Source organism: Pelobates fuscus, chromosome 6, assembly GCF_036172605.1.
Source record: "Pelobates fuscus isolate aPelFus1 chromosome 6, aPelFus1.pri, whole genome shotgun sequence".
NCBI lineage: Eukaryota > Metazoa > Chordata > Amphibia > Anura > Pelobatidae > Pelobates > Pelobates fuscus.
This window is the reverse complement of record NC_086322.1, coordinates 183,030,966-183,056,801: the sequence shown is the minus strand read 5'-3', so window position 1 is coordinate 183,056,801 and position 25,836 is coordinate 183,030,966. Positions and strand designations below refer to the sequence as shown.

At 41.9% G+C, this 25,836-nt stretch overlaps 1 protein-coding gene across 1 annotated transcript in view; it reads left to right on the top strand.

Annotated features, from left to right (window-relative positions):
• Positions 1-3,024: 3,024 nt before the first annotated feature.
• The window catches only part of MAP9 (microtubule associated protein 9), a 64,079-nt gene continuing 41,267 nt past the window's right edge, over positions 3,025-25,836 (top strand). The window contains exons 1-6 of the mRNA XM_063460101.1: positions 3,025-3,137; positions 10,958-11,138; positions 17,702-17,798; positions 19,248-19,547; positions 22,262-22,488; positions 25,625-25,745. Of these exons, the coding sequence (XP_063316171.1) occupies positions 11,058-11,138; positions 17,702-17,798; positions 19,248-19,547; positions 22,262-22,488; positions 25,625-25,745 (826 nt within the window). The 5' untranslated portion in view covers positions 3,025-3,137; positions 10,958-11,057. The remainder of the gene's footprint in view (positions 3,138-10,957; positions 11,139-17,701; positions 17,799-19,247; positions 19,548-22,261; positions 22,489-25,624; positions 25,746-25,836) is intronic.

The following is a 25,836-nucleotide window of genomic DNA, read 5'->3' as shown; positions in this document are numbered from 1 at the left end:
GCCCACACAAAGCAGCGGACACAGCACGCAGGCAGTATTTACACCCAAGGCTGAAGCTGGAAGAAACATAAAATAAACACATCTGGCTAGCAAGTCCCGAAGCAATTAAGTAACCAGCGTGAAATATAAGGGACTTTATGGTGGCCAGGATGCCAGCCGACCCAGCGCAGCGGCAGGAATAGCTAAGCGGCTGTACATATATATATATCACTATATATGTACTTAAAATCTAGCAGAGCACTGTATATTATTTTAGTCTAGCATACCCCTCCTCTTATTATCCTTGATTCTAATGCAATAGAAAGTATCACTGCTAACCTGCATAGATAACAGCTAAAATTGCATAAACCTGTATGAATGCCAACTCTGGCTAGCTCAGTGACTCGCTGCCCCCTGGTGGGTAATCTTAAACAATGTGGAGTAATTTGCACCTGACATAATTTTATATAAGCTTGTAACTTACTAATCGTAGCAGACTTACTTAAATACGCATGTATAGCTCAGTTATAAAGTTTTATCACCGTGTACTAAACCTGTTATACCTAAAATGTAAAAGAGCTGTTAACTCTGCCACAACTTCGTATGACGTTATTGTCCAACCTTTATCATTTAAAAAATGTATGCACACCCAACTTGCCACAATAATGCTATCATATGTCTACAAAAATCGAGCCTGTCAATGCTGTTGTGGCGACACAGGTACTGTTGTAACTTCCTGCATACCAAAAATAAAGAATTAAAAAAAAAAAAAAGTACTAGCCCAATATCCCTATGAGAGGAGTTTGATACCAATAAGTAGTTTTGTCTAAAGAATTTCTCATACTCTTTTTCTTGTTGTCTCACCAACCCACCGTTTAGACAATAATCCCCTGATAAGTGGAATTTTGTTGGGTTTCTTTATTGCATTTTTATCTGCATCTGTTTGTATCCACCCATGCAAGAAAGTAGGGGATTCTAAAGTCATATGTATAGATTTAGCCTTAGAGTATCTATGCTAGATCCATATGCCTATTTCCAATTTAGAATTTTTAAAGTTTAAGTATTTTGTCCGTTTTTTTATTTTATTTCATTTATGTCTACCACAAGCGTGAACTTTTTGGGATATTAACTAATACATTTATTGTATCTAGCTATCTTTAAGGTGATCTCCTAGTACGTGTAGGATATTCTATTCCTATCTGTATTTACTAACTGGAAGAGGTCCTGCAAACCATGCAATTAGCATCTCCACGCACCGCATGGAGAAGCAGAACATTTCCCATTGAGTCACTGCATCTCTATATGAAGATTCTGATTGGTTCAGTTTTCTGCTTGCATGTGCACTCGCCTCCTAGTGTTTCCCTTTAAGATTGGCAGAGATAATCACAACTAAAATCTCAGCGAAGAACGATATATTAATTAGAAATAAATATTTGTATTTCTAATGCCATAGTGTTCCTTTAACAAAATATCTGGAAGGTTTATATCGTATAAAGTCATGTCACACAGGCAGTGCTATTTAGCAAACTCTGGATTTTTAGCACAGTAAATCCAAATACCGTATATACTCGAGTATAAGCCGAGTTTTTCAGCACATTTTTTGTGCTGAAAAACCCCAACTCAGCTTATACTCGAGTCAATAGTCTGTATTATGGCAATTTGCATTGCCATAATACAGACAGGGGCTGTCAGAGCTGTAACTTACCTGTCCTGCAGCTCCTGTCAGCTCCCTTCTCCTCCGCGCCGTCCGTTCAGCACCTCGGTCAGCTCCCAGTGTAAATCTCGCGAGAGCCGCGGCTCTCGTGAGACTTACAGTGGGAGCTGACAGAAGAGCTGACCGGACGGCGCGGAGGAGAAGGGAGCTGACAGGAGCTGCAGGACAGGTAAGTTACAGCTCTGACAGCCCCCCTCCCCCCCCCCACTGAACTACCAATGCCACTGGACCACCAGGGAGTAAGAGCCCCCCTCCCTGGCCAGCTAGCAAGCAGGGAGGGGGGACGAAAAAAATAATAATAATAATTACAAAAAATAAATAATAATTAATAAAATAATTAATAATATAACAATCAAAATGCCCACCCCCATCAACACAAACACACACTGCATCACACACACTCACACTTCATTCATATACACACACTGCACTCATACAAACACGCACTGCACTCATACACACTGCATTCATACGCACACACTGTAAATAAATATTCAATTAATATAATTTTTTTAGGATCTAATTTTATTTAGAAATTTACCAGTAGCTGCTGCATTTCCCACCCTAGTCTTATACTCGAGTCAATAAGTTTTCCCAGTTTTTTGGGGTAAAATTAGGGGCCTCGGCTTATTCGGGTCGGCTTATACTCGAGTATATACGGTATTAATACTGGTGAGCATATAGCTAAGCCACCACAATAGATGACCTGGAAATGTTTTCAAAATCCATCTAAATGAATAGGGGTGGGAGAGATTACAAGAAAAAAAGTAATAGTATCGCGTTACTTATCTGAATAAAAATATTTTGACTTGAAATGAATATTTATGCCAATTGCATTTTGTCTGATATAGTTACGCAAGTGAGAAATAGGTTTACTGATATCCCCTCTTACATGAAGTGGGTTTCTAAGGATTTTTTTACAAGACTGAATACTAGCACTAAACTTAAATGTGTTGGGAACAGAATTCCACTGCAGTCCAGCTCCTGTGTGTGAGTTCTGGACAATGAGAGGAATGCACAGTCGGACCCCAAAATGGAACATTTGCCAGTGAGGCCATGGAGGGTGGGCAGTTATAGGTAAAACCAAACCATGCACAGCGTTAACTAGTCACAATGCCACAAACGCTGATGCACTCTGAGGGGGACCACCCTGCCAGACACAGAGCCAGTCTGAATAATAACCTGTTATACTATAGACTGCCTGCACAGCCGCCATCCTACAGCCACACCAACTCACCCACGGCAGCGACGCACAAACGTATCGCGTCATTTTGCACGTAAGCACGTCACTAGTTACGTAATGTTACGTAGTTGCTTAGCAACCAGGACGGCTTCCCACCAGATCCCCTGATTGGGAACATACTGGATGGTTTCAGGCCGCCCGGAACCTTCACACTGAGGGGGAGTCGGAGAAACTAGAGAACAAGCACACTCCGAGCGCCAGGTAACGCGGGGCAGGCAATGTAAGGGCAGGGAGAGCCCGGCTGTGCGGCAGGTTTACCGGTACCGGTACATAGATAGTACATGCCATATCCTACTCGTGAGCCTCACGGGGAGCAGGAGGATCGTTAGTACGGAGAAGTAATGGGAGAAGGCAATATAATGGGAAACGGAACCTGTACTTACCGGCTTTATTGTAACTCCCCATACAACCTGCTTTAAATGGCTTACTGTGGAGCTACTCCCACCCCTTTTCACTCCCACCCCCTTTTCACTCCCACCCCCTTTTCACTCCAACATCCCCTCCCCCCTTTCACTCTGCCCCCCCTTTTCATTCACTCCCCCCCCTCACTCCACCCTTCCTTTCACTTCCCACCCCCTTTCCATTCACTCCCCCCCCTCACTCCACCCTTCCTTTCACTTCCCACCCCCTTTCACTCCCCCCCTTTTCAATCCAACCCCCCTTTCACTCCCCTCCCCTTTTTCCCTCCCCCTTTCATTCTCCCCCCCTCCTTTCACTCCTCCTTCCCCCGCATTTCTTTATTTTATTAAAGCATTTGAAATAATGTAAATGTAACAGGAAAGGGTTAGCCTGGTCTCCGGCTTGAGCACAAAAGCCGAACCTGCTAAAACATTTGTCCAATCACCTGTATACAGGGTCTCTGTGAGCCAGCCTCCAGGAGTACTCCTGCCAACTCTTTACTTCTTCCACCACCCTCAGCCAGTAACCTGATGGAGTGTTAAAGGAATACTGTAATGTCAGGAATACAAACATGTATTCGTTACACTATAGTGTCCGTCTTTAATTACCTATAGGTTTGCTCCCCCATCGCTGATTGAAGGGTTAAAAATCCCTTATTTTCTTACCTCTTTCCAGCGCCGAGGTCCCTCGGCTTAGTCTCATCCGACATCCGCACCATGGGGGGAACCTAAGGCACATGTGCAGCTAGTGTCATGCACACATTAGTCCTTCCCCATAGGAAAGCACTGATTCAATGCTTTCCTCTGGGGATTGGCAAGAGCTGTACGTCATTATGCACAGAGTCAGGACATCCAGCATTGTTTCACGGAGTTAAACTCTGTGAAATTCTGGAAGACAGCCACAAGAGGCTTTTTAGGGTTACTACAATATAAACATTCCAGGATTAAGGGGACAGGGACACTGCACTAAGTCCACTTCAATGAGATAAAGTGGTCTGGGTGCCTATAAGGTGCCTTGAAATAGATTTTTTGCATATATCCCCAAACACCATACAAAAATTAGTGAAAGGGAAGAGCAATGCATGTTTTATTGAAGGTGATATCAGTCTATATAGGGAAGTATAAGGGGAGAATAAAACATAGTCAATGACAGACTTGAGATAGCAATCGATAACAGATTTGATTAAATTTCACCCATCCCTGGAGCTAGAATGTTTGAGCAGCACTAACAGAATTCAAGTGTCAAGCTTTAATGATTGAATACAACTTACAAACAAAGCAACTCTACAAACTAAAACCGATTTCAGAATATAATATACCACACTGTATTAAGCCTTTATATGCCTACATAGTCTTTTAGTGTCACAGTAAACTTACCTTGAATCCAGCACCGGAGCAAGTTCTCCGAGAACCACTCCCACCTAACTCAATGTCACACCTTGTTTCTGGTTCCCTATCCCTAATCAAATGTTTCTCATGAAGAAGCATTGTTGGACCTTGGATGCAAGTGTGGTGAGTGCTGCGCCCCACCAATCAGCTAATTCTGATAGAGATAAGTTAAATCCACTGTTTTTTATGAGGTGTAGGGAACACTACATAGTGCATGCGCTCTGTGTGAACGTTAATGAGGGGATAGATAAGCTGAGTGACAGCTCATCTCATTTCTAAAGCCTGCTCACCTCTTAATTGTGCTCAATCAGAAAAGTGGGGGACCTTTACAGAAGGTTGTGTAGATTGCTGGACAAGGAAAGGGAATTACCCAAAGTACTATAAATTATAATCTAAGGAAGGCTGGCATAAGGGCGGTATTATGGGCTGAATGGAGGGGAAAAGTTTGAGCCAGTGACTTAGTCTTCTCCTTGCAGTTGCGCTCACAGTGCTGCCTCCAAGTACAGAGGCTCATTACGTCTGTCGCCAGTGCACTGTGCTCACTTTGCACAGAATTCCGATTTAGTCAGTCCAGAATGGAGTTGTGGGCTGACTAGGTTACATCAGGTTTACTAACTTCTCTTTATAGGCAGTATTTTCTATATTTTTTTTCTTTCAGTCTTTATTTTATAGTGCATTGCATAACAAACACGTATTTGTGGACATTTTTCAAGAATATGAGTAACATTAAGCAATGTAGGTATGACATGGAAAGTCAAGAAAACTGCACTTTTTTATGCTGTGATAAAGGCTTCAGAAATACAATTCTAGTAGAGTGAACATAGATAAGAAAGCTGCAGCCTAGAACTGTAGGTCGCAACAAAGGTGTATATACCACTGAGTGATTAGAGTTTACTATGGCAGGTTCACAAGTGGGTCATATCCTGGGTCTACTAGAGCAGCATTTCCCAATTGGTGTTTGTAGTGGAGGCCTGATATTCCACAGGTTAACTCCACTATAGATCCCAGTGAGGCTCAGGAACAAGTAGTAAAAACACCATGAAGCAATAATTCCAGCAAACAAAGTAATCCACGAATATCCCCATACAGATCACAATGACTGGATGACACACAGCATCAGGAGCAGAACTAACTTTTAATCCACACAGTCTCCCATGCAAGGGAGGGATTCACATTAATCAGTACAGTATCCTATAGTGTAACAGTTACCTCCCACACATCTCCTCCCCTCAGTACGACACTTAATCCCATTATACATACTGTAGTTTTCCCAGAGTTCTGAATGTACCCCAAAACAAGCAGTTACAATAATACTGTGGGTACCCCCTGGTAGCCCTGATCTGGGTGACTAACATATCCAAAATTCACCCAGATCGGACCAGGGGTTCGGGAGTTAGGTGGAGGGTGTAATTTGACCGACCGCACACGAGGTGGTATTCGAAAAGGGTTCCAGGGGTTTTGGCCCTGCGGTCGGTCTTCGTTCAGGAGGTAAAACACACATAAAATACTGCCATCCACGATTAATCTTGTATTCGTATGAATCACCTTGTTCGGTACTTTGAACCTACCGAACGGGAGGCTGATTAGCCTCCCCGTTCGGGAGTTACGGAGCCATGGAGGTCTCAGCGGTGTTCGGGTTATCGAGTGTCCGATTTGAGTTCCAGACACTCGACGACCAAACATCGCTGAGATTTTCGTGCATAAGATGGCCGCCGCCACGTGTTCGTATACCGAACGGCGGCCACCCAGATATATCACTAAAGTACCGATTAACCTGCGGTTAGAGACGTGTGAACGCTTAATAAGGTACACACTTCTCTCGAGGGTGGTCTATTGGTTCGGTAGTTTACATTAGTATGGAGTACGGATGGAAACTACCGAACAATCATACGAATCCCACATACATTTTAGCCATAGAAACAGAAACAACACACAAATTGCAATATTATTACAGTCTTTTTGGACAGCTTTTGTACCATCTGCTACAGTGTTCCGCCAAAATTTCATGAAACAAAATGGCCGCGGATGGCGAGGGAGCACTCTCCCCTGGTCAGCTCCCTCGCACGCACAGTAGTAATGCCGGAGCTGGAATATGACATCACTCCGGCATCACTAAGAGGCACGTGAGGGAGCTGTGCAGGAAGATCTCTGCTCCCTTGCTAGCTGCTCAGCCCCACCGGACCCCAGGGACTGCTAGCCGGCCGCTCAGCCCAGCAGCCCCACTAGATCCCAGGGACTGCACGCCAGCTGCTCAGCCCACACACACACCATGACACACAGACACACACAGATACATACAAAAATTGGGGGGTTCAATGATGTTGATACACTATGTCAGAGGGTTCCACAGGAAAAAATTAATTGGGAACCCCTGTACTAGAGTATTCATGAAAAAGATGTCTGGGTTCGACCTCCCTAGCAGCTGAGCACTAGACAAAGATTAAAATGTGCAAGGTAAATTTCAGAAACATGGTGAGACACTATTTCTGAAAAATTTCGCCAGTTTACATAAGGTTAAAGTTAATTCACTTTAGGCACATAGCCAGAATGAATACGACCATGGCATACAGACGAACAGAACAAAAATAAGCACTAGAGGGCAGTAATGCATAGTTCCCACCAGTAGTGCATAAATCATATAGGTAAACTAAACAGAAAATTAGAGCTCAGCAGAAATTAAAACGGGGCAACTAAATGGGAGGTAATGTCGGCCAGATGTGTGAAATTGGCCGCAAACCCATGATGGAAAGTTCTGCATCAACCAACTCCAAGACTCTGGAATATGGAGGCGACCCGGAGTTGATACAAGAAGGCGGCGAAACATGGTGTCCCTCTAGCCCCAGGCCGTGTTGAGGGCCAGCATTGCTGTTGGAGTCTCGCAGCAGAATCCAAGTCCTTCCCCATTGGGATGCGGCAAAAGCTGCGGCGTAGGATCTTCTGCCTCTGTAACGGATACAGTGAAAAAATATCCCTGATGTCTTTTAGCCCAGGTGGGCGAAAATTGGGAGACACAGTAGCGTGGGAAGAAAATTGCACCCAGAGAAGGGCTCACGTGCCTCACATCCCTCTCCTCTCCGTTCAGTCTTTCAGCACAGATTTCATCTAGGCATGTTGTCAGCATTCTCTCCAGCACGGCAGGCCCAGCTGGCACAGATAGCTGCATCGGATGTTCAGTGTGCACATGTTAGTACCCTCACATTAGCATTAGCATTTTGTATTCGGAGAGGTTAAATATCCTAAAACTAAGCATGGAACACCATGGAAAACAAATTCCCACCCTTGATAATAGCCATCTGCAGACATCCCAACTTGCAAAAATGCATTTCGGGGAGGTGGCTTCACCAGCTTCGGTGCCACCCACCCCCACGCACGTACTCACCCTCCCCCACACAGACACACACAGCCCACAAACACGTATGAACACCTTGACACAGAAATTCATACACTGACATACAGACACACATGCTCAGATACTAATACTTCCCTTACCTTTTGTGTCCCTTTACCCCACTCACTCGAGCATTTAACCCCTTAAGGGCCAAACTTCTGGAATAAAAGGGAATCATGACATGTCACACATGTCATGTGTCCTTAAGGGGTTAAGCTCATTTAGCAGGGCTCTCAACACCTCTGTTTCTGTGCATCAAACATGTCTGGTTACAATTACATGTTTGTTAGTCCACCCATTGTAAAGCTCTACGGACTTTGTTGGTGCTATATAAATATAATAATCATACACTGACAACCTGGCACACAAATATACACACTGAAACATAGTTACACACTGGCACATGCACTGAGATACACACACAGTGGCACATACACAGAGATACACAGTGGCACATACACACACTCACAGAGGAACCGCATGCAAAATGAGGCAGTCTCCCGAAACTACCTGGAGACTTGGGATGTTTGCATCTGTAGGTGTTTATGGTTGGGCTACTAGCTATCTGACCTCACTATTTTGCAGCTGTCAATTACTTTTCACAAACTTAACTTCTTTCTGCCTGCTGCATTTTAGTTTTGTATAAAAAAATGGGCTAAATTAAGGACAGAAAACAATACTCAAACAATAAAAATTTACAAAAAAGGGAGAGATGTTACGTCATCCCGATTAGACAGCTGGACTTCCTATGTGTTGCTTGTCAAAGTTCTAAAGTTGCCAACAAACGTACAATATTTCTAATAACTGCACTCTACGGATGCAAAAGTTGCTCTCATCAGAAAAGAAGACTTTGGACCACTGAGCAACAGACCAGGTCTGTTTTTCTTTAGCCCAGGTAAGACGCTTCTGATGTTGTTTGTTGTTCAGGGGCGGCTTGACAAGAGGAATATGACACCTGAAGCCCATGTCCAGGATCCGTCTGTGTGTGGTGGCTCTTGATGCACTGACTCCAGTCTCAGTCCACTCCTTGTGAAAGTCCCCAACACTTTTGAATGGCCTTTTCCTGACAATCCTCTCCAGGCTGCAGTCATCCCTGCTGCTTGTGCACCTTTTTCTTCCACACTTTTCCCTTCCACATAACTTTCTATTAATGTGCTTTGATACAGCACTTTGGGAACATCCAACTTCCTTCGCAATTACCTTTTGAGGCTTTCCCTCCTTATGGAGGGTGTCAATGATGGTTTTCTGCACAACTGTCAGGTCAGCAGTATTCCCCATGATTGTGATTCCTACTGAACCAGACTGAGAGACCATTTAAAGGCTCAGAAACACTTTGCAGGTGTTATGGCTTACTTAGCTGATTAGAGTGGGACACTGTGAGCCTAGAATATTGCACCTTTTCACAATATTCTAATTTACTGAGATTGTGGATTTGGGGTTTTCATGAGCTGTAAGCCATAATCATTGCACTTATGACAAATCACAGCTTGAACTATCTTGCTTTGCATGTAATGCGTCTATCTCATATATTAGTTACCCTTTTTACGTTGCATTACTGAAATAAATAAACTTTTGCACGATATTCTAATTCTTCGAGTATCACCTGTAGCTCCAGGAATGGGTGAAATTTAATTGAATCTGTTATCGGTTGCTATCTCAAGTTCTGTCATTGACTATGTTTTATTCTCCCCTTGTACTTTCCTATACAGACTAATATCACCTTCAATAAAACATGCATTGCTCTTCCCTTTCACTACGTCTTGTATGGTGTTTGGGGATAGATGTAAAAAAGCTATTTCAAGGCACCCTATAGGTACCCAGACTAATTTTATCTCATTAAAGTGGTCTTTGTGCAGTGTCCCTGTCCCCCTTAATCCTACAATGTTTCTACTGTAGTAACCCTAAAAAGCCTCTTGTGGCAGTCTTCCAGAATTTCACAGAGTTTAACTCCGTAAAATAATGCTGGATGTCCTGACTCTGTGCATAATGACGTTCAGCTCTTGCCAATCCTCAGAGGAAAGCATTGGTTCAGTGCTTTCCTATGGGGAAGGACTAATGTGTGCATGGCACTAGCTGCACATGTGCATTAGGTTCCTCCCCCATCATGCGGACGTCGGATGAGACTAAGCTGAGGTGATCTTCCTGCTCTGCTCCCTTGCGCACCTCTTAGTGATGCCGTAGCCGGAGTGACGTCATACTCCGGCATCACTGCTGTGCGTGTGAGGGAGCTGAGCCGGGGAGAGTGCTCCCTCGCCGCCCTCGGCCATTTTGTTTCACGAAACTTTGTCGGAACCCCATTTTTGTTCTTGGGGAACCTATGGTGCATGTGCTGCAATTACCAGGCTCAGGCAATCGGATATTTCTTATAGAGAAGCCTTAACAGCATGGTGACGCTAAACGTGAGCAATCACCTCTGTTTGCTGTCAGTCAGACAGCCACTGGTTGAGTGTTGTCCAATAAATGTAAACATCTACATTGCATGACAAAAGAATGAAGATGAAGAGTTTTGGCTGCAGACACCCACCTAAAGTCATTCCTGAACTGCATGTTAAGTAAAGTGAGGATGTTGACCTGAACTCACATGTGCAAGAGCCCCTAGAAGTTCTCTAGTACTGCATACTAGTGGATGTTCCATTCAGAAATCCATTTTTTCCAATTGCAAATAGTATATTAGGACAGAATATAGAGAAAAATTACAATTACCACTGCAATAACATGTAGTGCATGCACCAGGTGTGTAAATACATATGTTGTTATGTCCATATATGAAATGACAAGCCTTTCAAAGTTTTTAATCTTAAGAGTTTTTATTGACTATATTTACAACTGGTTGTTTTAAATTACAGTCGCCATGTAAAATTAGATGACACATGAAAGAGTTCAGATAATATTCAAGAAGGACTCTATCATCATTGATTTGCAGGAATTTCATCTTCCTTCAGTAATATGGATAGTGAAGAGGAGGATTTCAGTACTACATTAGCCTACACCAAAAGCCCAAAGACTGCAAAAAGGACATCTTTCCAGGTATAGTAGGATACATTGATAAAGGTATTTCTGTAAAACCAAATGTGGTTGACAATGATAGGCTGTGATCTCTGGGGGATGTCTTTATGTTGACCTCAAAACATGGACTGAAAAAAGTGTTGATGGTGCCCTAATCTATATCTGAATGATTGTATTATTACTTTACGATTTGCATTCAATTGTTTATTGAATTAGACCCAAATAAAATATCTTAGAAAATAACATTTACAAAATAAACTGGTTGTTATTATTATTATTGCTGGTATTTATATAGCGCCAAGAGATTCCGTAGCGCCTTACAATATTATGAGAGGAAGGATTTAACTATAAATAGGACAATTACAAGAAAAACTTCAGTAGGTTGAAGAGGACCCTGCTCAAGCGAGCTTACAGACTATAAAGGATACTAAGTCGGGATAATTGTGACACTAAGACAAATAATGGACTTGTTTTTGTATATAGATCGTGCCCCTGTAGTCTACCTGCTCAGTTCCCTACCATCTAGAAGTTAAAAGCACTTTGATTATGCAGCCATAGTCACACCTTCTCTGCATGTGGCCTACACAATTTCCCTACAAACATCCTGTAACGAAAGATCTAATGTTTAAATTTATCTTACTGCAAAGTCTGTTATTTTAGATTTTCTTATGTTTTCTTCGTAGCCTGTTAGGAGCCTTATGTGTGCGATTAAAATTCAATTGACAGTGAAGGTGTAACAAAATTTCCAAAGTATGTAGGCTGTATGGGCCACAACCAGTGGAGGGTCCTTTAATTTTAGCCCCGCAGTGCCATTTAGTAGATACAGAAATGCTTTTATTGCAGTGCTAAATATGACTCTAGTATCTGTCTAGCTGACAGCTAAAAGATGCACTTCCACTATGAGAACTGAGTCAAACTCCCTTACAGCTAATTTCCAATAGGAGCACAGTGCAGACGCACATGGTCTTTTAGTCTCCAATCCCTCTCTATGAGGAGGCAGCATGAAGCAGGAGGCTGACCGAGCAGCCTTCTCTGTGCTGAAAAAAATATGCCGTTAATCTCAACAAAGAAAAAGAGCACTATAGGATTAGGAATACAGGTTTGTGTTCATAACACTGTAATGTTCCTTTTGCATTTGTTATAAGTACACAATCTGTATATTATTCATAAAGGTCACATTCTAGTGATGGTCAACCACTTCACCCTATGAATAGTATATGCATTTATTAAAAGGCAACAACCCGAACAAAGAAAGGTATTGGAAGAACAGATCACAATCTAAATGGTGTATGTAACGGATCACCTGGCACCCCGACTTGGTACCTCCGTTAATGGATGCTCCTAGTGCTTCCTGAGGACTCCAAGCACTCTGGCAGACACCATAATCACCGAATCCAAGAAACCTTTAAATTCTCCCAAGCGTATGAATGCTGTAGACCATTGAATAGGAACCATACGAATAGGCTTGTACCCCTAGCAGTCAACTGGAACAGCATACAATAAATCCTTCCCCCAATAATGAGACGACACATCACTTTGAGGTTAAAACAGGAACTCTGGACTGGCTCATCCAGCCTGGCTTTTATTACACTAATCCACATACAGGCCACACCCAGGGGGAGGCATAAAATAACCAATCACATACATGGTTCAGCCCACACATCCCCTCCCCTCAGATAACATTAAACTCAATTATCCGGTACACTTTTCCAGCCAAGTTCTGGATGTACCCCAAAACCCGGGGGTACACCTTTAAATCCAGCATCGCTGGATAGCCCTTATTCAGGGGGACAACATATCCAAAATTCAAGTAATTCGGATGAATGGTTCGTGAGATATGGGGTTCCAAAGATTTGACCGACCGCATGGGTAAAGTATCCGAAAACAGTTCCATGCATTTTGGCCCTGCGGTCGGTCACAAACAAGGGAATGAAAACAGGCGAATTGCCTGTGTTATAGAGCCTGGAGAGGGTTTGAATGAATTCCCTTGTTTATGGGGCTCTTTCTACCGAACGGCGGTTCATTCGGTAGTTTCCATACGAATTTCTGGAAGTATGGAGGTCTCAGCGGTGTTTGCCTAGTCAAGTGTCCGATTTTAGTTCCAGACACTCGACGGCAAAACACCGCTGTTCGGTAGTTTAAGATGGCCGCCGCCACGTGTTTGTTTCCCGAATGGCGGCCACCCAGAGGACAAAGACCACACTGCACTGATTGCCAATTACCTGTTTGCAACATTGTTGCAAACGGTAATTGGAGGCACACTCATTCCTGGGTGGTCTGGTTGTTCGGTAGTTTCACTCAATATACTGAATGGAGTGATTCTACCGAACAATCAGAATGCTGCATACAAATCACCCAGGATAAACTTAACACATCTATAAATACATATATAATATTACAGGCAGTACACTTGAATATGCTTCACAGTCTTAAAGGGACAGTAGTCCCAAAAGTCCCAATATGTCCATAGATGCTGTTAAAAGGGCCAGTAGCAGCAATATACAGTACAATATGCCCCAAATAACCCAGGGGCCATAGTCAGTAGGTAGGAGGCTAGCAAACAGGCTTCTCCAGGGCCCAGTGGCGAGGTTGGTTTCGCCACATTTCTCCCCTTTTCCAAACATACTAACAGGGTACCTGACCTCTTGCCGGTCAGTGCCCTTGTTAGTCCAGCAGCCCACCCACAAAACAGAAACAGCAGTACAGTCCACCCACAATGAATGGTTACTACACCTGAGTAATGGAAAAACGTGTCCAGGTCCAGGTGCCTCACCCCGGCTGTGTGGGGGACTGGTAGGCTGTTTTGGTGGGTTGCTGAGTGGGCAGAGACCAGCGGTACTCTGCCCTGGTGCCAGCACTACTACAGGAGTAGTCTGGTTGGAGCCTGGTTGCTGGAGACCGACTGTCTCCCCTTTAGCTGCGCAGCTCTGCTGCTGGAGACCGACTGTCTCCCCTTGAGTTACACCGCTCTGCTGCTGGAGACCGACTGTCTCCCCTTGAGTTACACAGCTCTGCTGCTGGAGACCGACTGTCTCCCCTTTAGTTACACAGCTCTGCTGCTGGAGACAGACTGTCTCCCCTTTGGCTAAACAGCCCTGTTGTGGGGGGGCAGGACCGACCGTCCCTACCCCCTGTGCTGGAAGTGCAGAGACCACGGTCCCATCTGCACAGGTGTGGGGCTTACAGTCTCCCCCTGGTACATTAAGCTGCCGCTGGGGAGAGGTGGTAACCAGCTCCTCTCCCATTAGAACACTCTGCCCATTGATGATCCGCCGCTGGGGAGAGGTGGTAACAATCTCCTCTCCCATTAGAACACTCTGCCTATTGATGATCTGCCGCTGGGGAGAGGAGGTAACAATCTCCTCTCCCATGCCTACTTTCAGTCTTTGTGGAGGGAGACCGACTGTCTCTCCTCCCAATTCAGTGTCCTGCTGCTGGGGAACGGAGACTGGGCTCTCTATTCCCAAAAAATCACGCTGCTGCTGGGGGGTAGGACCAACTACCTCTGCCCCCTGCAACTCAGCCTGCCGCTGGGGAGGGAGGACGCTGCTCTCCTCTCCCTGCACTTCACACTGCCTTCCCGGCATATCACTCTGCTGCTGAGGGGTAGGACCAACTACCTCTGTCCCCTGTAACTCAGCCTGCCACTGGGGAATGGAGACTGGGCTCCCAATTCCCTGCAATTCACACTGCCGCTGGGGAATGGAGACTGGGCTCCCAATTCCCAACAAATCACACTGCCGCTGGGGAGGGAGGACGGCCCCTTCAGCTCCCTGTAACTTGGGCGCAGAGACCACGGTCCCATCTGCGCTGGTGAGGGGTTTACTGTCTCCCCTTGGTGGGTTAGGTTGTCGGTGGGGAGAGGGGGTAACAAACTCCTCTCCCTTACACACCTTCAACCGCTGGGGAGTGGGGATAACAGGCTCCTCTCCCTGCACCGTAGACTGCCGCTGGGGAGCAAGAACGGCACTTTCAGCTCCCTGTAACGCACACTGCCGCTGGGGATCTGGGCCGACTGCCCAGCATCCCTGTAGGGCCGGTAGAGAGACCGCAGTCCCATCTCCACCTGCCATCTGTGGGTCTTCCCAGGACCAATCCGTGAGGCCCCGCAACATTTGTGAGTAAGGGCCCGGTGGAGAGACCTTGGTCCCATCTCTACCTGCCTGTTGTGGTTCCTCACAGGACCAGTCTATGAGGACCCCCACTTCGGGTTCCTCCCGCCGCCTCAGGGAAAGACGGCTAACCTCCTCGGATGCAGCCTCTACTCGGCTGCTGTACCGCTCCTGCTGCTGAGCATACTTCCTCTCTTTTGCCAACCGGAATTCTCGGTCCAGCCTTGTGTTTCGCTCAGCCATGACCTGGTTCCAGATCACCCGGCGTGTCTCCATGGGTATATCATCCCCATACTCGGCCACTCGCTGCCTCACCTCGGCCAGCCAATCATCTCCAGAGCCAGAACCTTCCATACTTGTCTGCTCCCAGGGGCGCTGCACGACTGCTAGCGTTGCCCTCAATTTGTAATCCAAACGAACTGTGTCTCCGAGCTGCTTTACCTCGCACTAGGACGCCATCCCACCGCTTGCCACCAATGTAACGGATCACCTGGCACCCCGACTTGGTACCTCCGTTAATGGATGCTCCTAGTGCTTCCTGAGGACTCCAAGCACTCTGGCAGACACCATAATCACCGAATCCAAGAAACCTTTAAATTCTCCCAAGCGTATGAATGCTGTAGACCATTGAATAGGAACCATACGAATAGGCTTGTACCCCTAGCAGTCAACTGGAACAGCATACAATAAATCCTTCCCCCAATAATGAGACGACACATCACTTTGAGGTTAAAACAGGAACTCTGGACTGGCTCATCCAGCCTGGCTTTTATTACACTAATCCACATACAGGCCACACCCAGGGGGAGGCATAAAATAACCAATCACATACATGGTTCAGCCCACACATCCCCTCCCCTCAGATAACATTAAACTCAATTATCCGGTACACTTTTCCAGCCAAGTTCTGGATGTACCCCAAAACCCGGGGGTACACCTTTAAATCCAGCATCGCTGGATAGCCCTTATTCAGGGGGACAACATATCCAAAATTCAAGTAATTCGGATGAATGGTTCGTGAGATATGGGGTTCCAAAGATTTGACCGACCGCATGGGTAAAGTATCCGAAAACAGTTCCATGCATTTTGGCCCTGCGGTCGGTCACAAACAAGGGAATGAAAACAGGCGAATTGCCTGTGTTATAGAGCCTGGAGAGGGTTTGAATGAATTCCCTTGTTTATGGGGCTCTTTCTACCGAACGGCGGTTCATTCGGTAGTTTCCATACGAATTTCTGGAAGTATGGAGGTCTCAGCGGTGTTTGCCTAGTCAAGTGTCCGATTTTAGTTCCAGACACTCGACGGCAAAACACCGCTGTTCGGTAGTTTAAGATGGCCGCCGCCACGTGTTTGTTTCCCGAATGGCGGCCACCCAGAGGACAAAGACCACACTGCACTGATTGCCAATTACCTGTTTGCAACATTGTTGCAAACGGTAATTGGAGGCACACTCATTCCTGGGTGGTCTGGTTGTTCGGTAGTTTCACTCAATATACTGAATGGAGTGATTCTACCGAACAATCAGAATGCTGCATACAAATCACCCAGGATAAACTTAACACATCTATAAATACATATATAATATTACAGGCAGTACACTTGAATATGCTTCACAGTCTTAAAGGGACAGTAGTCCCAAAAGTCCCAATATGTCCATAGATGCTGTTAAAAGGGCCAGTAGCAGCAATATACAGTACAATATGCCCCAAATAACCCAGGGGCCATAGTCAGTAGGTAGGAGGCTAGCAAACAGGCTTCTCCAGGGCCCAGTGGCGAGGTTGGTTTCGCCACAGTGTAGATTAGAACATAAGGTTAAGACTAATTATGCTTGTATTATTCTTAGTAAAAACAAAGAGAACATTACCCCTTCCTGTCTCATTGGAGATTCTTGGATGATCTCAGCAAATCTAATGGCTAGTGTAGGACTCACCTTTTGGGGCTTGCCTTGACGTGGCAGATGAGCTTATATTCAAATGGCCATTGGAATAAAACTAAAGAGCCTCCATTTTGTTTAAATGTACATAGGGATTTAGGCCAGAGCGCAGGTAACGTTCTCTTTGTTTTTAGTATGTATTTTGAGTTGTTGGATACTAAGCTACTGCTGCTGTAAGTGCGGTGCTTTATCTTTGTGTTTGCATTATTCTGTTTTAAGGTTTTTTTCTTCAATACTTGGTGATCTATGTGTGTGTGTTTATGCATTGTAGAATTTTTGCGCTCTGTGTATGGTCTTCACTACATGGGGCTGGCCAGGGAAGTTGTCAATCTGGCATTCATTAAGCCATGCTGACACTCCCCTTCTTTGAGCAGGTATACCTCCTTTTCAAGTGGGACCACCAATCTGGGTATCTGGGTGACACAATGGAATCATTGGCGCACCTCTTTAGGCCCACCCCCTGTCCAATTGTCTTAATTCCATAATTTGTAAGGTATGATTTATTCTTAATTGTTATATATTCTTTTTTTTGTTGTTGTAGGATGAGCTGAAGAGAGCACTCAATGCTCGTGTTTCAAGGCAACAGGCTATAGAAGAAACCGCAAATTCAGATTATTCTGATGAGTTTGACTCTGATGGTTAGTACTAGATATTTATTTACTTTAATGTTACCAATATTAAGCTACTAATCATCAGTATAGTGTTATTTACTATCATGGAAGGTGTATGTCCTATGTGAAATTAGATTGATGTTCTATACAGCCACAGTGTAATTTAGGTAAAGTTTTAAACAAGCCTGAAAAAATATTTAACAAAAGATTCCTCCATGCTGCTGTCAACTCCAGCCCCTGTTGCGTGATCAGGGGTACAATACAGAATGTAAAATAAAGGGAACAATGAGAGCAGCACTACTAGGAAATGCTATGTGCACAAAGTGCTACAATAATGATTTATTTGAAGAACATACAAAGGTACAGAAAATGTTTTGGTGATCAACCCTTCAGGCCATTAGCACTAGTGAAGCATTGAACTCCAAAATATTTGCTGTACCTTTGTTTGTCCTTAAATCACTATTTTGGCACTTTGTGTACATAGCATATCCTAGTAGAGCTGCTGTCATTTGATGTTCTATTATATAGAAAGTATATAGTATAAGGTGCTTGTTTATTGGAAAGGAAGTTCTTTAAAACACAAAAGGTCTAAGTATAGATATAAATGCTTTATTTTTCAACATATACTTTTTGAATCACCATTAAAATGGACTTCTGATTTAGGAGGACTGAAGATCTGGCAAATTCAGTTTTTTTTTATATAGGAAAGTATGTAATCATGTATTGCTGAATTGGCGCCTAAAACATGGAATTAGTGAATAGATATTTGTAGTGTGTAAAATGTTGAGCTGCATTACATTTATCAGTTAAAAGTTTAAAGGATGAGTAATAAAGAAAAGAGCAAGAATATAGTAGACATCAGCAATATTTTAAACAAGAAGCCCTTGCAGGATGTGTTGATTATTTAGGGCATAATAAATGTATTCAAATTGTTTTTTAAAAAAAAACCCCAGGGGATTCCCTGCAAAGTATCATAAACCTGGCTATTGCACTGCATGATTTCACGTCCTCCTATATACTGATATATGGTGAGTACTGGATTTGGCTTTTGCAAAATTACTGCAACACTTTCTATGCCACTGAATTGCCATTTATAGAAAGGGATTTGAAATTCTCATTGTAACACCAGATGCAGGGTAGGTGGACTAAGGGAATCCAAATGTATTTATTTATCTATTTATTTGTATAATGTTTATTAGTTTACAACAGTATACCAGATATATTGAAAATGGATATCACAGGTGTTCAAGCAATGTAAACAATACTTTTCCATTTCAAAGACAATCTAATTTATATCTTTGTTGAGCATAGATGTAAATCATCGTTGATGAAACATGGAGAAAAATCTACTCTAAGCAACCGTAAATTTTGTCAAACCAAAGGGACTTTACCCATAGCTTCCTTGCACCATAGTTGTTTTGATATTATGCTTACCGTTTCCAAACCATTTAGTGTCTGAATATTTTTTTTTTTCAGATAGCTTAAATGAATCGTCAGATGACAAAAAAACATTTCAATCAACAGCAAAGAAAACTCTTCGCAGATTCCCAATCTCAGATGATGAGAGTGATGATTTCCCAAAGAAGGTGTCATTTCTGAAAAATAAAAATGATATTAATATGCAAGATGGTCCATCGGCTAAAACCACAGACAATAATGAAAATAGTCAGCTGAAATTTCCACACAAAAAGAGTAAAGAATTAAGAATTTTAGATGACAATGAGAACAAGCCAACACCAAAACCAAGAGAAATCAGATCAAAATCACCTTCCTCATGTAAGAACCTTTTTTCAAACATTTTAATTTGTTTAAGATTTTCTTTTTCTTTGTTTTATTACGGGTTTATTAGCAAGTAACCGTATCAAATAGTGAATATTTATTCATCCTACTGCAATATATCAGTGTTATGCAGACATTGTTGTTGCATTCTAGAGACCTATTTAGGAAAATCCTTTTCCTGAAATGCCACCAGGTTGAATACACAAATGTCACCAGGTTGAATACACAAATGTCAAAGCTGGGGGACCATTTTTCCTTATTTCTTTGTTCTCTTTTGCTTATTTCCTTGTTATCATTTATTGTACCAACATATTTTGTGGTGCTGTACAAGGGGAATATCGCAACCTACAAATAAATGAGGAAACCTTTCAGGTGAACAGAAACAAAAAACATATATTTATAATAGCCTTCCTCTATTAGCGCACACACAACCCATCTTGTCTTCCCCTGCTCAAATAAGGCAGAAGTTTCCATCCAAACATAAACATGATTGGAAGAATAATGAATTTGGAGTTCAATTCTGCATTATTTAGAGCAGCTGCAGAGGGACTGGACTTTATATTCTTTTCAAACTAAGTTACCACACATACCTCCAAACTTCTTCTCTTTCGATGTCATGGGTTCCATGAGTGAATTTAGGCAAGTCGTGAGTATTTGCTGATTGAGTGTATGTTCATGCACATTGACCTATCTCTGCTGATATATTGTTAGTTTAGAACCATACAAGTCATATTAAGCAGGTATTGAATATTGTTAATAAACAAGTAACATTTTTGGATACTTTATATAAAGGTTTAAAAAAATCTTGTCTAGTTTTGGATCCAGATCTTGTATTGCACATGGCAAGGTAACTACATCTAGATAACCCGTGCAATACTCGCATATTAACAGGTACCCCAGTGCTTATCTCCTTACCGTCTTAGTTCTATTGTGACAGTTCCGATTTTAGATCCTGTCCCTCTCTCCAGAGTTTGATATATGTTGCCCAGTTTCTGGTGAAATCAAAGACGGGTCACCAAGATGTGAGCACATCTTTATTAAGTGCTCTTCTGGTGCCCTAATTAAAGTCTTTACATTTAGCCCACATAAGTAAATCATGTTTTCTGTGCCCATGGACTACCATGAGCAGGACTGGCTACTGGTCCATTTGTCATGCAAGTACATGAGGCTGACGTACAGCATTGCTAGAGGCATGCCACAACCCCTAGCCCACAATCCTACCTTTCAATTCTGGAAGGTATACACATGGTACTCATTATTATTATTATTATTATTATTACTTTTATATTTATATATTATGGTAATTATGACATTATTACCATATCATGTGCGACACCCTTGTGGCATCCATTTCATATGCATGATCCATTTTGCGGCACTCACCAGCATGTCCTCAAATATAATATGCATTGGAGGAAACTATAAGATATGGATGAGTGTGGTAAAGTGCATAATAATACAGCTGCACACTCGATTTTCTGTGTGAACTAGCTAACTAGCAGATAAAAAAGCAGATTTATTTCATACCCAATTTGCTGTACATACACAGAGGTAGGCGGTTTGAAGTAGGTAAAGAGAATGTTAATGCAGATTAAACATTCTCAAAACAGCAGCACATGGAGAGACAAAACAATAAAAAACAGCCAGGTGCAAACCATATAAGCGCTCCCTCAAGTGCTTTAAATATTCAAATGTATATAGAATATAGAATGCACACCATAGCAATCTCAAAAAAAATATTAAAAATTTTTTATGTACAAAAAAGTACCAGAATGTAAACATATAAGAAAAAATGAATATAAACAAAGTAACAGAAGTAAAGGCAGATACAATAAAATAATAGTAATAAATTACCACAAAAAACCTTACAAGCCTCAGACAGAAACACGAGTCACCAAACCCCCCAACGTTTCGGCACCAAAGGGGGGTTTGGTGACTCGTGTTTCTGTCTGAGGCTTGTAAGGTTTTTTGTGGTAATTTATTACTATTATTTTATTGTATCTGCCTTTACTTCTGTTACTGTGTTTATATTCATTTTTTCTTATATGTTTTCATTTTGGTACTTTATGTACATAATAAAAATGTAAATATTTTTTTGAGATTGTAATGGTGTGCATTCTATATTCTATATACATTTGAATGCAAATTAAACATTCATATGCATCTCAAATCACTTCAAGATCATTGTTATTTTACAGTTGAAATTGGGTGCTTTCTTTCTTATTTCTCAATTGCTGTTTCTTTGAAATAAATGATCCTGCATAGTTCAGATATCTCAAGTACATGTCTACACTGTACTGTTTGATTTAAATGATCTAATATAAACTTAGTTTCTGTATGTTCCCATGTTAGCACTAGATGGCAGTAAAACACTGATGCACATTTCAATATGTCTTTCTGGTATTTTTGCACATTATTGCCTAACTTTTTACAGTTTATGTCAGGCTTTGTGATAAGATTCTATTAAGCCCCAATGTTTTAAAGATGTGACAAAATTGAATATTGATTTTGTCTTATTTTTTAACTATGTATCTATGGTTGGTGTATAGAGTAATCCATATTGTAACCATTTAGCGGGGTATAACAGAATATATTAACATGGAGAAAAAAAAATGTTAAGTATAAATGTGTATATGTATAATTTCAATAAAATAACTCCTAGATAGTTTATGGTTATTTTCATAATATTTTAATAGAATTTTTTTTTTCAGCACCTGGTGTCAGTGCTTCTCTATCAGAGGAACGCGTTAAACCAACACCAACAAAGAGAAACTTTCTTAAAAAAGGTAGCCACATAGACAAAGATTCTGGCGAGACAGAGGAAACACATTCCAGCCCTAAACATGCCTCTCTTTCTGCGCCTTCTTCCCTAACCAGACTACATGACAAAAACTCTGCATCAGAAATACTTTCCTTCACTGAAAGGCATAGCTCGCAGGTATAGCTAAACACTTCCAAAATTATGTTTTTTTTTGTTGTGTATCATTTGTTTTTTTTTGTGTCTTATTTTTGCCATTTCTATTTTGTGGTTTGCCTTCTACTTGGAAACAATCATGATACAGACAATGGACTTGGGTATCTTAATTAATAATGCATTTAAAAAATAGTAATACAATAGGAATTTTATTATTAATGACTGTTAAAGGCAAAATCCTTGTAAGTTAAACATTATGTGTAGAATACAAATGACAGTAGTCACAACAATATAATAAATGGATATCTATAGTAATGCAGACCTACTTCCAAAGAGTAATATGTTGTGGACAAGATCAGTACACTTCCACTAAATTTATAAAACATGCCATGGTAAAGGGGCAGTAGCCTCCTGCAAGTGATTAAAATTCAACAGGGCAAGAGATATTAACTTCTAAAATAAACACCATGTGCTGCAAGACCATATTGAAAATGAAAACCTTTCACAGCCAGGGCAAGTGTAGCGAGGTTTGTATAAACAAAGTGTTTTCACTTTTATATGGTGGGAGACCAAGGAGACTGCAAGGGCATGATCTATCCACCAAAACTGCTTCCTTAAGCTAATTTGTATTTGTGATTAGAGTATTTCTTTAATGCATTTGAGCAAAACAAAAATTGTTTACTACTTCATAACAATGTACATACAGTGCTGCAAAGTACACCCAAAAACATTCCTAGATAACTTTAGTCATGCTATCCTATGGGCAGTTTTGTCGGCATTTATGGTTATGGTGCTAGTGAGCTGCAGGCAGCTTCCCCAAGTCCTGTGTTAAAACGTTTTTCAAGTGGTATAACACAAACCGGCGGTTACCCAGATGCCTTTGGTGCAGTCCCTTGCTCTCCACATTGCTGATACAGAAGTTACAAAACAAACAAACATGAAATAACTGGCTCATTTTAAACTGACAATCAGCAGGGCATTCATAATCGCACAGTAACTGTAGCTTGTGGGTAAGACCTAGTATGACCATGGTGTCACAGCCCTGGTTAGCACTTGAACAGTCGGCCCACTCCTGAGACAGGGAAACATTGGACACGAGGAAGGAGGATTCGGTAGGTAACAACACTGTGGCCAGGTTGCGATGTATCCCTTCTGCCCAGGCCCGGTTACAGGCCTGCATCCTTGCAACATGGGTTTGGGGCCTCCCAGAGTCCAAGTCCATTGCCGTAGAGGAGAAACTGAGGGCCACTGTAGCACAGTGTTGCTGGTGTCATTTGGACCTCTGTCCCTGTGTGCAATACTTTTTTTTTCTCTCTAAAACAGCATCTCTACATGTATGGCATCCAATTCCATTTCAGTGTCTGTGAATTCCAACACAGGCACACCTCATTCTTCTTAATGAGATACCGATTAGGTGATCACTTTGTACCAAATCTTATTCAATGAGGAAAAATATAAAACACACTGCAGTGGTCAGCACTATCCACTTGTAGTTGGACTAGCTGGATGGTAAACCTAGTACTAGTAGTACCTTAAAGTAATTAGAATAAAAATAGAAATCTATTGACCTTGCCAAAAGAATTGGCAAGAAAGGTTTTGCGAAAGGAAAAGCGTTTAATGGCAGAGGGATACAGTGAGCGTCAGGTTGCTTCCATCCTTAAAATTTCAAACACAGCAGACATTGGAAAACAACAAAGCTACAGAATGGCAGAAGGCGAAAATGATTCTCCACTTACCGGGATGGCCACTAAACTATTTGATTGTCACTCGACAACCATATAATGACACCAAGTAACCTACCAAACAATATGGCAAACGGCAGCTGGGGTGATGTGCACGGTAAAGCGAAACAAAGAAGAGCCAGGCTGATGGTTGTAAAGACTGTATGGATTGGACCATACATTACTGGAGTTTGGTCATCTTCTCTGATGAGTCCAATTTTAAGATTTGTCCAACACCTGTTCATCTAATGGTTAGACAAGGACCTGGAGAGACTTACAAGCTACAAGGTATCGTACCCACCAGGAAATTTGATGGAGAATTGGTAGTGACCTGAGGGTGCCTCAGCATGGCTGAAATAGGGTAGATTAATCTTTGTGAAGGACGCATGAATCAAGCCAAGAACTAGGTTATCTTGGAAGAAAACCTTCCTTCTGCTCTGATAATGTTCCCCAACTCTTAGGATGTCTTTTTCCCCCCAGCAGGACAAGGATCTAAGCCACACTGCCAGGTCAATCAAGGTGTGGAATCCTAATCTTCAGACCTAAACCCCAATAAATACCTCTGGGATGTGATTAAAAGGAAGATGTATGGTCACGGGCCATCAAGCAAAGCTGAGCTGCTTGAATTTCTGTGCCAGGAGTGGCATAAAGTCACTCAACAGCAATGTGAAAGACTGGTGAAGAGCATGCCAAAGCACATGAAAGTTATGATTGAAAATTAGGGTTAATCCACCAAATATTGATTTCTGAACTCTTCCTAAATTAAAACATTAGTATTGTGTTTAATATGAATAAGAACTTTTTTTTAAATTTCCTTTATTAGAAATCCTAAAACTTTTTTTATTTTGACAAGTTGTCATTTTCTGCAAATAAAGGCTCAATATGACAATATTTTTTTTATTTGGAATAAATGTTGTCAGTAGTTTTAAAGAATAAAATAAAATGTTCATTTTATTTAAACACCTACCTATAGATAGTAAAATCAAAGATAACTGATAATTTTGAAGTGGTCTCTTAATATTTTCCGTAATCATCACATAGGCAAATGCTTAATTAATCCCTAAGCAACCTTTTGGCTCTAATTCCTACAGGAGATATTGTTGCGCTGTTATTGCCATGGGAACTTGGCATCCTACTGTAGTGTCCATGCAATCGATTCTTACCATTGTTTATATTTGACCACTTTAATATAAGCTTATTGATTGAGGAATGTAAAATGAACTCATGCACATCTTCCTAATAATAATAAAAGGAAGTGTAGATGATTCATGCTACTTTGATTGCCATATATGAAGTAAGTTGTACTGTGGAGAGTCTGGAAGACCAAAACATTTATCACACATTAGGAAAAGAGTATTGGAGAAGAGCTTACTAATATATACTTATTATATTGTGTAAACAGCAAATCTATGCAATTTAATAATTTTATCATCTTCCAGGGACATAGAATTTCAAATCAACCATCAATGGATTCATCAATTAACTCAAAATTCCAGACAAGATCTCTTTCATTTGGTGAAAATAGTCTGACTCTCTCCAAGGAATTACCAGATTTCAAAGGTACATATATACTTGTAACTGAAACAACAGTTCTTAAATACATCAGATTTCCTTTGTACCTACCGAATGTGAGCAACAATATCTAATTTCA